Source organism: Orycteropus afer, unplaced genomic scaffold (assembly GCF_000298275.1).
Source record: "Orycteropus afer afer isolate SDZICR_OR568_19922 unplaced genomic scaffold, OryAfe1.0 scaffold00071, whole genome shotgun sequence".
NCBI lineage: Eukaryota > Metazoa > Chordata > Mammalia > Tubulidentata > Orycteropodidae > Orycteropus > Orycteropus afer.
The window spans coordinates 11,673,241-11,686,361 of record NW_006921658.1 but is presented as its reverse complement, the minus strand read 5'-3'; the positions used below and the strand labels follow the sequence as shown (position 1 = coordinate 11,686,361).

The 13,121-nt window shown below is 40.6% G+C and overlaps 1 protein-coding gene across 1 annotated transcript in view; it reads right to left on the bottom strand.

Annotated features, from left to right (window-relative positions):
• The window catches only part of PAPSS1 (3'-phosphoadenosine 5'-phosphosulfate synthase 1), a 167,023-nt gene that overhangs the window by 30,255 nt on the left and 123,647 nt on the right, over positions 1-13,121 (bottom strand). Inside the window, exon 11 of the mRNA XM_007940773.2 lies at positions 10,324-10,553. Coding sequence (XP_007938964.1) covers positions 10,324-10,553 — 230 coding nt within the window. The remainder of the gene's footprint in view (positions 1-10,323; positions 10,554-13,121) is intronic.

Here is a 13,121-nt window from a genome sequence, read left to right as displayed (position 1 = left end):
GGATTGTCCAAGCCGTTTGTGCCATCAGGGGCGTTCAGGTCCCTGCCAGACCGCAGCTCCGTATGTCTCCTTTTTTGGTATTTTCACGGAAATTCTTCCGCTAGTTGGGGTTTAGTCTACTTCTGTATCCTTCCCTTCAAGGGTCAGCAGTCCAAGATTATCTCCTGTGTCTGTGTCAATTGGTTTCCCTTTTCTTTGTTGAAGAGGGTCTGTGCAGTCCTTCTGCCTAGTCCGCCATCTTGCCGGAACCTCTTAAGTACCCAATCTCAAGACTTCTAATGGACTTGGATGAATGGCCTGCTGTGTGGTTTGGTAACATCGGGACTGTGCCTTATTACTTGTCAACTTTGGGCTTGTCAGTCTCAGCAGCCAGCAGCTGTCTGAGTGAAGAAAAGCCTCTAGCTTCAGTGGGCCGGGAGCAAGAGGCAGAGTTGAAGCCCAAGGTCAAGGGGCTTTCCCACAGCCCTTAGAACCTGGCACTTTGAACTTGGACTTAAAGCCTCCAAACTGTAAGAGAATAAACTCCTATTTCTTAAAGCCATCCCATTTGTGGTATTTCTATTAGAAGAGCACTAAGTAAACAAAACACCTAAACTAACACAGGCTGAGTGGAAAATTTAAACTGACCCATAACAAAAGAATAAATTGAACAGGTCATAAAAAGATTACCAACCAAAAAAAGCCCTGGCCCAGAGAGTTTCACTGGAGAATTCTACCAAGTGTTCAGAGAAGAACTGACATCAATTCTACTCAAACTATTCCAAAACACAGAAAAGGATAGAATCCTCCCAAATTCATTTTGTGAAGCAAGCATAACCTTGATACCAAAACCAGACAAAGACATCACTAAAAAAAGAAAACTACAGACCAATATCCCTCATTAATACAGATGCAGATATCTTCAACAAAATCTAGCCAACAGAAGCCAACAACATATCCAAAAAATAAAATATTATGACCAAGTGAGGTTCATACCAGGTATACAAGCATGGTTCAACATTAGAAAAATAATCAATGTCATCCACCACATAAATAAAACAAATGAAAAGAACCACATGATCATATCAATCTATGCAGAAAAGGCAAATGATAAAACCCAATACCCATTCCTGATCAAAACTCTCAGCAAAATAGGAGCAGAAGGGAAATTCCTTAACATAATCAAGGGCATATATGCAAAACCAACACCTAACATTATTCTCAATGGACAGAGACTGAAACCATTCCCCTTGTGAACAGGAACCAGACAAGGATGTCCTCTATCACTACTTCTAATCAACATTGTATTGGAAGTCCTAGCTAGGGCAATAAGGCAAGAAAAGGAAATCAAAAGCATCCAAATTGGTAAGGATGAAGTAAAACTATCCCTATTTGCTGATGATATGATCCTGTACACAGAAAACACAAGAGACTCAGCAAGAGAACTACTAGAAGTAACTGAAAGATTTAGCATAGTGGCGGGACACAAGATCAACATCCAAAAACCAGCTGGATTCCTCTACACCAGCAAAGAGATTGCTGAAAGACAAAAATAAAATAAAATAAGGAAATCAATTCCATTTGCAATAGCTACCAAAAAAAAAAAAAAAAAAAAAATACTTGGGAATAAATCTTACCAGGTACACAAAAGACCTGCACAAAGAAAACTAAAAGTCACTACTCCAAGAAACCATGAGATCTACATAAACAGAAGAACATACCATGCTCATGAATAAGAAGATTGAACACTGTGAAAAATGTCAACACTAACCAAAGCAATGTATACATTCAATGCAACCCTAATCCAGATCCCATCAACATTCTTTAATGATATAGAAAAACCAATCACTAATTTTATATGAGCAGCAGCCAGGGACCCAGGTAAGTGGAAAGATCCAGGCCCACCCCCTCCAGCCAGGAAAGTGGGGGAAAGAGAAGCCAGAGTGGATGACAGAGCAGAACAGCAACCAGGGATCATGGTAAGGGGAGTGACCTAGCACCCACACCCACCAGCCAGGAAAGTGGGGAAAAGAGAAGCCAGAGGGGACAACAGAGCAGTGCAGCGCCAGGGATCTACATAAGGGGACAGCGGAGAGGTTTTGAACAGCTAAGTGAGACAAACTTGGCTGTCAGTTTGTCATACTACTGTGCCTTGTGTGTTGCTGTAAGGCTTGAGGCTGTGCCACTGGTGTGTCAAGTGCCAGCAGGGTAGCACATGGTACACAGGTTTCAATGCAGCTTACAGACTGAGATAGACTAGGAAGAAGGAAGAAGCCATCCACTTCTCAAAGAATTGACCAAGGAAAACCTTATGAATAATAGAGAAACACTGTCTGATACATTACTGTGCAACTTCATGAAAAGCCCAGAAACATTATCCGATACAGTGCAGGAGAGTGAGCCCCTTAGGTCAGATGGTTTTCAAAATATGCCTAGGAAAGAGCTGCATCATCAAAGTAGGACCAACCTTACTGATATGGATAAAGTAAAGCTTTCAAAACCTCCATTTGCTGATGTGGCACAAGTCAAATTGAAGAGAAACAGCTGCAAACATCCATTAATAATGTTGTTGTTGTTATTATATCCCGTCAAGTCAGACCTAACTCACAGCAACCCTTCCTTGGGTTACCGAGGCGGTATCACTACGGATGTAGATTGCTCAACCTTCCTTCTGAGGAGTGGCTAGTGGGTTTGAACTGCCAGCCTTCTAGCTAGCAGTCAAGTGTCTTAGGTATTATGCTACCAGAGCTCCAATAATAAGAAGAACATGAAATGTATGAAGTACGAATCTAGGAAAATTGGAAGTTGTCAAAAATGAAATGGAACACATAAAGATTGATATCCTAGGCATTAGTGAGTTGAAATGAACTGGTTTTGGCCATTTTGAATCAGATAACCATATGATCTACTATGCTGGGAATAACAATTTGAAGAGGAATGGCGTGGCATTCATCATAACAGAGGATGTCTCAAGATCTTTCCTGAAGTACAATGCTGTTAGTGATAGGATAAAATCCATACGCCTACAAGGAAGACCAGTTAATACAAATATTATTCAAATTCATGTACCAACCACCAAAGCCAAAGATGAGGAAATTGAAGATTTTCATCAACTTCTGCAGTCTGAAATTAACTGATGTGTTAATTATCACTGGTGACTGGACTGCAAAACGTGGAAAGAAAGAACAATCACCAGTAGTTGGAAAATTTGGCCTTGGTGACAAATAATATGCTAGAGATCACATAATAGAATTTTGCAACACCAACAACTTATTCATTGCAAATACCTTTTCTCAACTACACAAATGGTGGCTAGACACATGGACTTTGCCAGATGGAGTACACAGGAATCAGAGTGACTACATCTGTGGCAAGAGGCATTGGAAAAGCTCCTGGCCAAAAGAAGGCCAGGAGCTGACTGTGGAACAGACCATCAATTGCTCATATGTGAGTTCAACTTGAAGTTGAAGACAATTACAACAAGTTCACAAAAGCCAAAATATGACCTGGAATATATTCCTCCTTAATTTAGAGACCATCTAAACAATAGATTTGATGCACTGAACACCAATGACTGAAAACCACTGAAACCGTAGGATGACATGAAGAACATCATCCATGAAGAAAGCAGTAGGTCATTAAAAAGACGAGAAAAGGAAAGACCAAAATGGATGTCAGAAGAGACTCTGAGACTTGCCCTTGAATGGAGAGTAGCTAAAGTAAATGGAAGAAATGATAAGATAAAAGAGCTGATCAGAAGATTTCAAAGAGCAGCTCAAGCAGACAAAGCCAATTACTATAATGAAATGTGCAAAGACCTTAAGTTAAAAAACAAAAAGGGAAGAACATGCTTGGCATTTCTCAAGCTTAAAGAACTGAGGAAAAAATTTAAGCCTCGAATGGCAATACTGAAAGATTCTATGGGCAAAATATTGAATGATGCAGAAAGCACCAAAAGAAGATGGAAGGAATATACAGAGTCACTGTACCAAAAAGAACTGGTTGGTGTTCATCCATTTCAGGAGGTGGCATATGATCGAGAACCAATGGTACTGAAGGAAGAAGTCAAAGCTGCACTGAAGGAACTGGTGAAGAACAAGGCTCCAGGAATTGACGGCGAACCCACTGAGATGTTTCAACAAACGGATGCCCCGCTGGAGGCACTCACCTAGTTATACCAAGAGATTTGGAAGACAGCTACCTGGTCAACTGACTGGAAGAGATCCGTATTTGTGCCTATTCCAAAAAGAGGTGATCCCACAGAATGTGGAAATTATTGAACAATTATCATTAATATCACACACCAGTAAAATCTTAGTGAAGATAATCAAAAAATGGTTGCAGCAGTATATTGACAGAGCACTTCCAGAGGTGCAGGCTGTATTCAGAAGAAGACATGGAACAAGGGATATCATTGCTGATGTCAGATGGATCTTGGCTCAAAGCAAAGAATACCACAAAGATGTTTACTTGTGTTTTACTGACTATGCAAAAGCACTGGATTGTGTGGATCATAAAAATTGTGGATAACATTGAGAAGAATGGGAATTACAAAACACTTAATTGTACTCATGAGGAACCTGTACATAGACCAGGAGGGTGTCATTCAAATAGAACAAGGGGACATTGCACAGTTTAAAATCAAGGAGAGAGAGTGTCAGGGTTGTATCCTTTCACCATACTTATTCAATCTATATGCTAAAAGCAAATAATCCAAGAAGCTGCGGTACATGAAGAGGAACATGGCATCAAGATTGGAGGAAAAATCATTAACAACCAGCGATACGCTGATGACACAACTTTGCTTGCTTAAAGTAAGGATGACTTGAAGCACTTATTGATCAAGACTGAAGAATACAGTCTGAAGTATGGATTACATCTCAATATAAAGAAAACATAAATTATCACAACCGGACCTGTAAGAAGCATCACAATGAATGGAGAAAAGATGAAAGTTGTCAAAGACTTCATATTACTTGCTTCTACAATTGACGCCAATGGAGGCAGCAGTCAGGACATTAGATGATGTACAGCACTGGGCAAATCAGCTGCAAAGGACCGCTTTCAAGTGCTGAGGAGTAAAGCTATCTCCTTGAGAACTAAGGCACACCTGACACAAGCCATGGTATTTTCAATAGCCTCATATGCATGTGAGAGCTGGACAATGAATAAAGAAGACCGAAGAAGAACTGATGCTTTTGAGATGTGGTGCTTGAGAAAAATGCTGAGGATACCATGGACTGCTAAAAGAAATAACATATCTGTCCTGGAGGAAGTGCAGCTGGAATGCTCCTTAGAAGCGAGAATGGCCAGACTTTGTCTCACCTACTTTGGTCATGTTAACAGAAGGGATCATTCCCTGGAGAAGGATGTCATGCTTGGTAAGACGGAGGGTTGAAAAAGGAGGGGAAGGCCCTCAATGAGATGGACTAACACAGTGGCTGCTGCGATGGGCTCCAGTAGAGCAGGGATCATGGAATTGACATGGGACCAGGTGGTATTTCGTGCATAGGGTCGCTATGAGTTGGAGACAACTCTATGGCACCTAACAACAACAATTTTCTATGGAAAGGAAATAGACCTCGAATAAGCAAAGCACTATTGAAGAACAACAACAAAGTAGGAGGTCTTACACTCCTGGATCTCGAAACCAACTACACAGCCACAATAGTCAAAACAGCCTGGTACTGTAGAGTGACAGACACATAGACCAGTGGAACACAATTAAGAACCCAGAAACAGAACCGTCAAACTCTGGTCAGCTGATTGTGGACAAAGCTGAAATCCATTAAATGGGGGAAGAGATGGTCTCTTTAACAAATGGTGCTGGCAAAACTGGATATCCATTTGCTGGAAAATGAAACAAGATCCATACCTCACACCATACATGAAAATTAACTCCAAAAGATCAAAGACTTAAATGTGAAACCTAAAACTATAAAGTTCCTCAATGTAAACATAGAAGCAAATTTGTTGTTGTTGTTGTTATGTGCCGTCGAGTCAAATCCGACTCACAGCGACCCCTCCTTGGGTTTCCGAGGCAGTATCACTACGGAAGTAGGATTGCCCAACCTTCCTTCCAAGGAGTGGCTGGTGGGTTTGAACCGCCAGCCGTCTGGTCAGCAGGCAAGTGTCTTAGCCACTATGCTACTAGAGCTCCCGAAGCAAATTTAGGGGCCCTAATTTATATATGTACCCATTCCAAAGAAAGGTGATCCCATACAACGTGGAAATTATCGAACAATACCATTAATATCACACACAAGTAAGATCTTTTGAATTACTGAAGATAATTCAAAAACGGTTGCAGCAGTATATTGACAGAGAACTTCCAGAGGTGCAAGCTGCAAGCTGGATTCAGAAGAGGACGTGGAACAAGGGATATCATAGCTGCTGTCAGATGGATCTTGGCTCAAAGCAAAGAATACCAGAAAGATGTTTACTTGTGTTTTATTGACTATGCAAAAGCACTGGATTGTGTAGATCATAACAAATTGTGGACGACATTGAGAAGAATGAGAATTCCAGAACACTTAATTGTTCCCCATACTTATTCAATCTGTATACCAAGCAAATAATCCAGAAGCTGGACTATCTGAAGAAGAACATGGCATCAGGATTAAAGGAAGGATCATTAACAACCTGAAATACACTGACAACACAACTTTGCTTGCTGAAGTGAGTATGACTTGAGGCACTTACTGATGAAGATTGAAGAATACAGTCTGCAGTATGGACTACATCTCAATATAAAGAAAATAAAAAACCTCACAACTGGACCTAAAAGCAGCATCATGATAAATGGAGAAAAGACTGAAGTTGTCAAAGACTTCATATTGCTTGGTTTTACAACCAATGCCAATGGAAGCAGCAGTCAGGACATTAGATGACATATAGCACTGGGAAAGTTTGCTGCAAGGCCTCTTTCAAGTGTTGAGGAGCAAGGATGTCTCCTTGAGGACTAAGGTGCACCTGACATAAGCCATGATATTTTCAATCGCCTCACATGCATGTGAGAGCTGGACAATGAATAAGGAAGACCGAAGAAGAATCAATGTTTTTGAGTTGTGCTGCTGGCGAAGAATGCTGAAAGTACCATGGACTGCTAAAAGAACTAACAGATCTGTCCTGGAGGAAATGAAGCTGGAATGCTCCTTGAAAGTGAGAATGACCTGAGTCTCACCTACTTTGGTCATGTTCTCAGAAGGGACCATTCCCTAGAGAAGGATGTCATGACTGGTAAGGTTGAGGGCTGACAAAAGAGGGGAAGGCCCTCAATGAAATGGATTGATACATTGGCTGCAACGATGGGTTCAAGTATAGCAAGGATCATGGAGCTGGTGCGGGACCAGGTGGTGTTTCATTCTGCTGTACATAGGGTCGCTATGAGTCGGACATGACTCGATGGCATCTAACAACAACAGAATTTATGGCATAAAGAGACTATCAAGCATAACCCAAAATGCACAAGCACCTGAAGATAAACCAGATGAATCAGACATTCCAAAAATTATATCGTTATGTGCTTTCTAAGACTTTTCCAAAAGAGTCAAAAGAGAACCTACAGATTGGGACAAAATATTTGGCAATGTCATATCTGACAAGGGAGTTACCTCCAAAATGTATAGAAAACAACACCTCAACAACAAAAACATTCACAATCCAATTTAAAAAATGGGCATAAGATATGAATGGACACTTCACCAATGAGGATATTCAGATGGCTAGCAAATACATGAACAAATGCTCATGGTCATTAGCCATCAGAGAGATGCAAATCAAAACAACGAGATACCATCTCAACCCAGCACTAATGGCAAAGTTCAACACAACAGAAAATAACAAATGCTGGCAAGAATGTGGAGAGATTGGGACTCTCATATGCTGCTGGTGGGACTGTAAAATGGTACAATCACTGTATGACTGGTTGGAAAGCAGTATGGTGATTCCTTAAAAACTGGATTTAGAAATACTATTTGACCCAGCAATCCCATTACTAGGTATATATCCTAAAGAAGTAAGAGCCAGGACAAGAACAGATATATGCACACCCATGTTCATCACAGCACTATTTACAATAGCAAAAATGATGGAAATAACCTACATGCCCATCAACAGAAGAATAACCAAACTACGGTACATACACAAAAAGGAATATTATGCAATACTAAAGAATAATGTAGAATCTGCAAAACACCACATAACATGAATGAACTTGAACTTGGAGGGCATTACACTGAGTGAAGTCAGTCAGTCACAGAAGCACAAATATAGTATTAGTTCATTATTTAAAAAATTCAAGGAAAGGTTTATATATGGAAGGAAACCTTCTTTGTTGGTTACCAGGGGTGGGAAGGGAGGGGAAAGAATACTGCGAAAAAATAATAATAATAAAAATGGAATGACCTCTGTCACTTTACTTTGTGTGTTACAGTGTATGTAAGTTATATTTCAATAAAATTTAAAAAAAAAATGTTTGAAAAAAGAAGTCATATTCTGTTACAGACTGAATTCCCTACTACATGTTAGAATCCTAACTCTTGTACCTGTGGATATAATCCCATTGGGAATAAGGTTTTCTTTGTTATATTAGTGAGGCCAAATCAGTGTAGGATGGGTCCTAAACATAACCACTTTTGAGTTATAAAAAGGACAGATGACACAAAGAAGCAGGCACAACCAGGGGAAGAATAGATACCATGTGAGGATTGACAAGAAGCAAATAACAGCCTGACAAGGAAGCAATCATCGTGGCTATGAGCCTCCAGAACTGTGAGAAAATTTCAATGCCTTTAGGCCACCCATTGGAGCTACGTGGTATTTGTGTTACAGCAGCACTATCTAATTAGACCCACTCTTAGTGGTTATGAGTGTAAGCTCTGGGACCACATTGCTTAGATTCAACTTCTGGACTACCATTCTTTAGCTCTATGAGCTTATACAAGTTCCTTGACCTTTGTATGCCTTGGATTGTATTGCTGTTGTTAGGTGCCATCAAGTCAGCTCATAGTGACTGCAGTGAATTGCTTGATGTGGCCCTTCTAGCCATTTTCCCCCATTTGGCGATATATTGTAAATCCTATTATCCACGCCTGTTTGGGGTGGTTTGGTAGTCAGGGTTAGGTGTCAAGTGGCTGAGCAGCTGGAGTAGTTGTTCCCTACAATGACTGGCAATAGGGTCTGTGGTGGGATTTGCCTTGAGCATATGAGTAGCTGCTGGTTGTTAAAGTTGTCCACTTGGGTTATTTCTGTTGGAGCAACGCAGGGGGGCTATATCTTGATTCCTGCCTTGCTGGAGGGTATAACTCAAATCACCACCCTTAGCTTCCTTAAGGGTATACCTATGAATCTTCTGGGAAGGTTCACCCTCCTTTTGCTCCAGTTTCATGCTCTGGGCCATCATCATCTCACCCCTGGATTTCAGAGAGCAACCGTCATCTATCTGCTGATTGAGGTCCGTCAAACCCCAGAGTTGGAGGATCCTCCAGACCCACTCACAGACCTGGGACTCGCCAGCCTTCCAGCCTCCACCACCACTACGTGACACAATTCCTTGGGTGTCTGTGAGTTCTGTGAGGTGTTACAGTGAAATACAGAACCCTGAGATGGGGGAGATTACTGGGAGGAGGAGGAGTAGTTAATGTCTGAAATGATGGAGTGGCATGGTAGTTTGCACATTTGGGACATTGCTAACCTCCGCCTCATGGAGACTGGCCTTGTGCTGATCCTTCTAAGAGAAATTGTTCAAGCAGCGACCCTACACACAACAGAACAAAACATGGCCCAGCCCTGCACCAGCCTTACAATCCTTGCTATACCTGAGCCCACTGTTGCAGCTACTGTGTCAATCCATCTTGTTTCAGATTATTTATCTACAAAATGGAAATAGTAACAGCACCTACCTCATAGGGTAGTTGTGAGGAACAAATAATTCAATACCTATTAAGCAATTTGGACAGTGCTTGTCACATAGTTAATGCTCAAATATCAGCTAAACTCTCTCTCCATAGTAGATGCTCTGGTCTCACCAGAGTAATTACCAATATGTCCTTGGAGTTCTTCTATATGCTCAGTAAGCTACAGCAGATATGGTGAACAAAGAAAATGTCAATACTGCCTTAAAGACTTCAAAATCAAGTTCCTAGAACCATGAACCATGAAAGTAGATTCCATTTCTACTACTGCTAATTTCTAGTATATAGTAACCTAATTTCTTTGGTTTGCCTTTCTTCGAAGTGGGTATAACAAAGTCATCACCAAAGTTGTTGTGAAGATGAGAAAACGCTGATAGCAGCTTAGATCACAAGGTGTTGGGCAGATATGCGGAAAGAATGTAAAACTTACTGTTCTGAATCATAGTAGTCCATACGCTTCTTTTTCTTGTTGTAAGCTGCAACTCGAAAGGGCACAATTTCCAAGGTGATTAGACCAGGGGCCATGGTCAGCACTTTGGCCCCATGAGTTGGCTCATAAAGATCCTTTCCTGTTTCTGGATGAGGCATGCCAGCAGGGTCTCGTCCAACAATGTAAAAATTAGCCCCTGCAACCATCCGTGCTCTGCAATGCCACTGGACCTAGGATAAAATTTTCATATTAGATAATTATATTTTTTATGGCCAAATACTTAGACATACTTAACTGGTAACAAATACATATGCTTCTTATACAATCAATATCTATCAGGAGGTTATCTCAATCAACTTAAATAAATCGTCTTGGGAAGCCAGAAAGAAAACTTGATTCCCCCTCAAAAAGAAAAAATCTAAAAGTACAAAGATATGTATATATATGTATTTATATGTTATTTACCTATGAGATATGTATATATATGTGTCTATGAATGTAACTTTATACAACTATAAGGAGCTCTCTGGTGGCGTAGTGCCTAAGGCATCTGAATGCTAACCAAAAAGCTGCCAGTTCAAACCCACCAGTCACTCCTCAGGAGGAAGATGGGGCAATCTACTTCTGTAGTGATACAGCCTTAGAAACCCAAGGAGGGGTTTCTATGAGTCAGTTACTTGACAGCAGTGAGAACTGGTTAGAAGTCAGGATAGTGCCTGAACCTTGGAGAGAAGCAACTGGAAGGGGCTTCTGGGATAATGGTGATGTTCTCCTTCTTGATCCAAGATAAAAACGTAATAAAGGTATGCTAACAGTAAAAGTTCACTGAGCCGTGTATACACTTATGATCACTTTTCTCTACAATATACTTCAACAGGTTAAAAAAAAACTACTGGATAAAATTATCTAAACTACATAGTGCTTCTATAAAGTGGCACTAAGAAAATCATGTCAATAAGTGATTACAATCCAAGTTACTAGGGTAAAAATAAAACAAGAGGTCAGTTGTGAGTAAACAGCCATGCTGCATCCAAGACTAATTTTGAAGCCTGTATTTTCATATTAGGACTCACCATTTTAAAATAAAAATTTAATCTAACATCTAAGAATCATGAAATTTTAGAACTTAAAGATCATTTGGAGTTCAATGCTTTCATTAAGATGTGAAGACAGGCAAGCTGCAAACTTTAAGTGACCTGGACAATAAAATTTAGAGCAAACACGGGCATAGAAATTTGGTCTTAGCTCCGTTCCAGTGTAAGTCTCAATTATTTAGTGACTTCTACAACCATCACTGTACAACAAAGTATAAAAGATGATCACTATACATGAGCCCCGGAAGGAAGGTTGGGCAATCCTACTTCCGTAGTGATACTGCCTCGGAAACCCAAGGAGGGGTCGCTATGAGTTGGGTTTGACTCGACGGCACATAACAACAACAACATACGTGAGCAAGGAGCTCTGATGGCGTAGCACCTAAGGCATTTGACTGCTAATCGGAAGGGTGGCTGCTCAAACCCACCAGCCACTCCTCGGAAGAATGAGCAATTTACTTCCATAGAGATGTTGTTTTTGTTCTTTGCTGTCGAGTTGGACCCGACTTACAGCGACCCCTCCTTGGGTTTCCGAGGTGGTATCACTACGGAAGTAGATTGTCCAACCTTCCTTCCAAGGAGTGGCTGGTGGGTTTGAACCCCCAGCCTTCTGGTTAGCAGTCAAGTGCCTTAGGCACTACACTACCGAGCTCCTAAAAAAAAAAAAAAATCTCCCAACTGACTGGCATGGAGTGGACCAGACTCCTAGTGAGCCCTCCCTTAGGTTTCTGAGGAGGGCTGAGTCGAGAAATACATGGCCCGGTCTACCTGGCAGGGTGCAGCTGGTGGGTGTGAACCACCAGCCTTGTGCTTAGTAGGTGACTGCCTTAGGCCCCGAGGCCATCCCTCCTTGGAAACCCAAGAAGGGGTCACTATGAGTCAGGATCAACTCAAGGGCAGTGAGTTTATCTTTTAAAAAAACACATGAATAACCAAAACATTTTTATTAGTTCACTTTCATTTTACTATCTTTTCATAATTTCTCTTCTACCAAGTACTTACATTTTTATTAACATAGTTTAGAAAGTACAGAAGTACAAAGGCCATCCCATACTCTACCTGAACTGGTCACCCTGAAGGGTTTCAACTTCTTTCAGTTGTTTTTACTGGTGTTTACATCCATAATTTTAAACAGCATGCTTATTTCTGCCTGCTGGGTCTTGACTGTTTTAGATATTATACAATATAGGCATTATTTTGACATTATTTAGAATTACTATTATAAAAGATGATATGTAGTTCTTATTCTACTCTCCTCATTTCCTATCTACTTGCCCAATACAGTGACATCAACACGTTTGGTAAATTCAACCTTAAACTGTAAAATGGAGGTTATAATACTATAATAGCTGATGATATGATCCTATACCTAGAAAATCCAAGAGACTCAGTCAAAAATATACTGGAACTAATTGAGAGATTTAGTATCATGGCAGGATATAAGATCAACATCCAAAAATCTGTTGGATTCCTCTACACCAGCAAAGAGATTGATGAAAAAGAAATAAGGAAATCAATACCATTCTCAATAGCTACCAAAAAAATAAAATACTTGTGCAGTGTAGTAAATTACTTTGTGTGGCTTTTCTACCCATAAGTCTTTGTAAACTCCAAGGTGGGATTTGCTATGAGCAACTGAGGAGCTCCTGATTGCTGAAGGTGTCCACCTGGAGTATTTCTGTTGGGAGTGGCACAAAACAATGT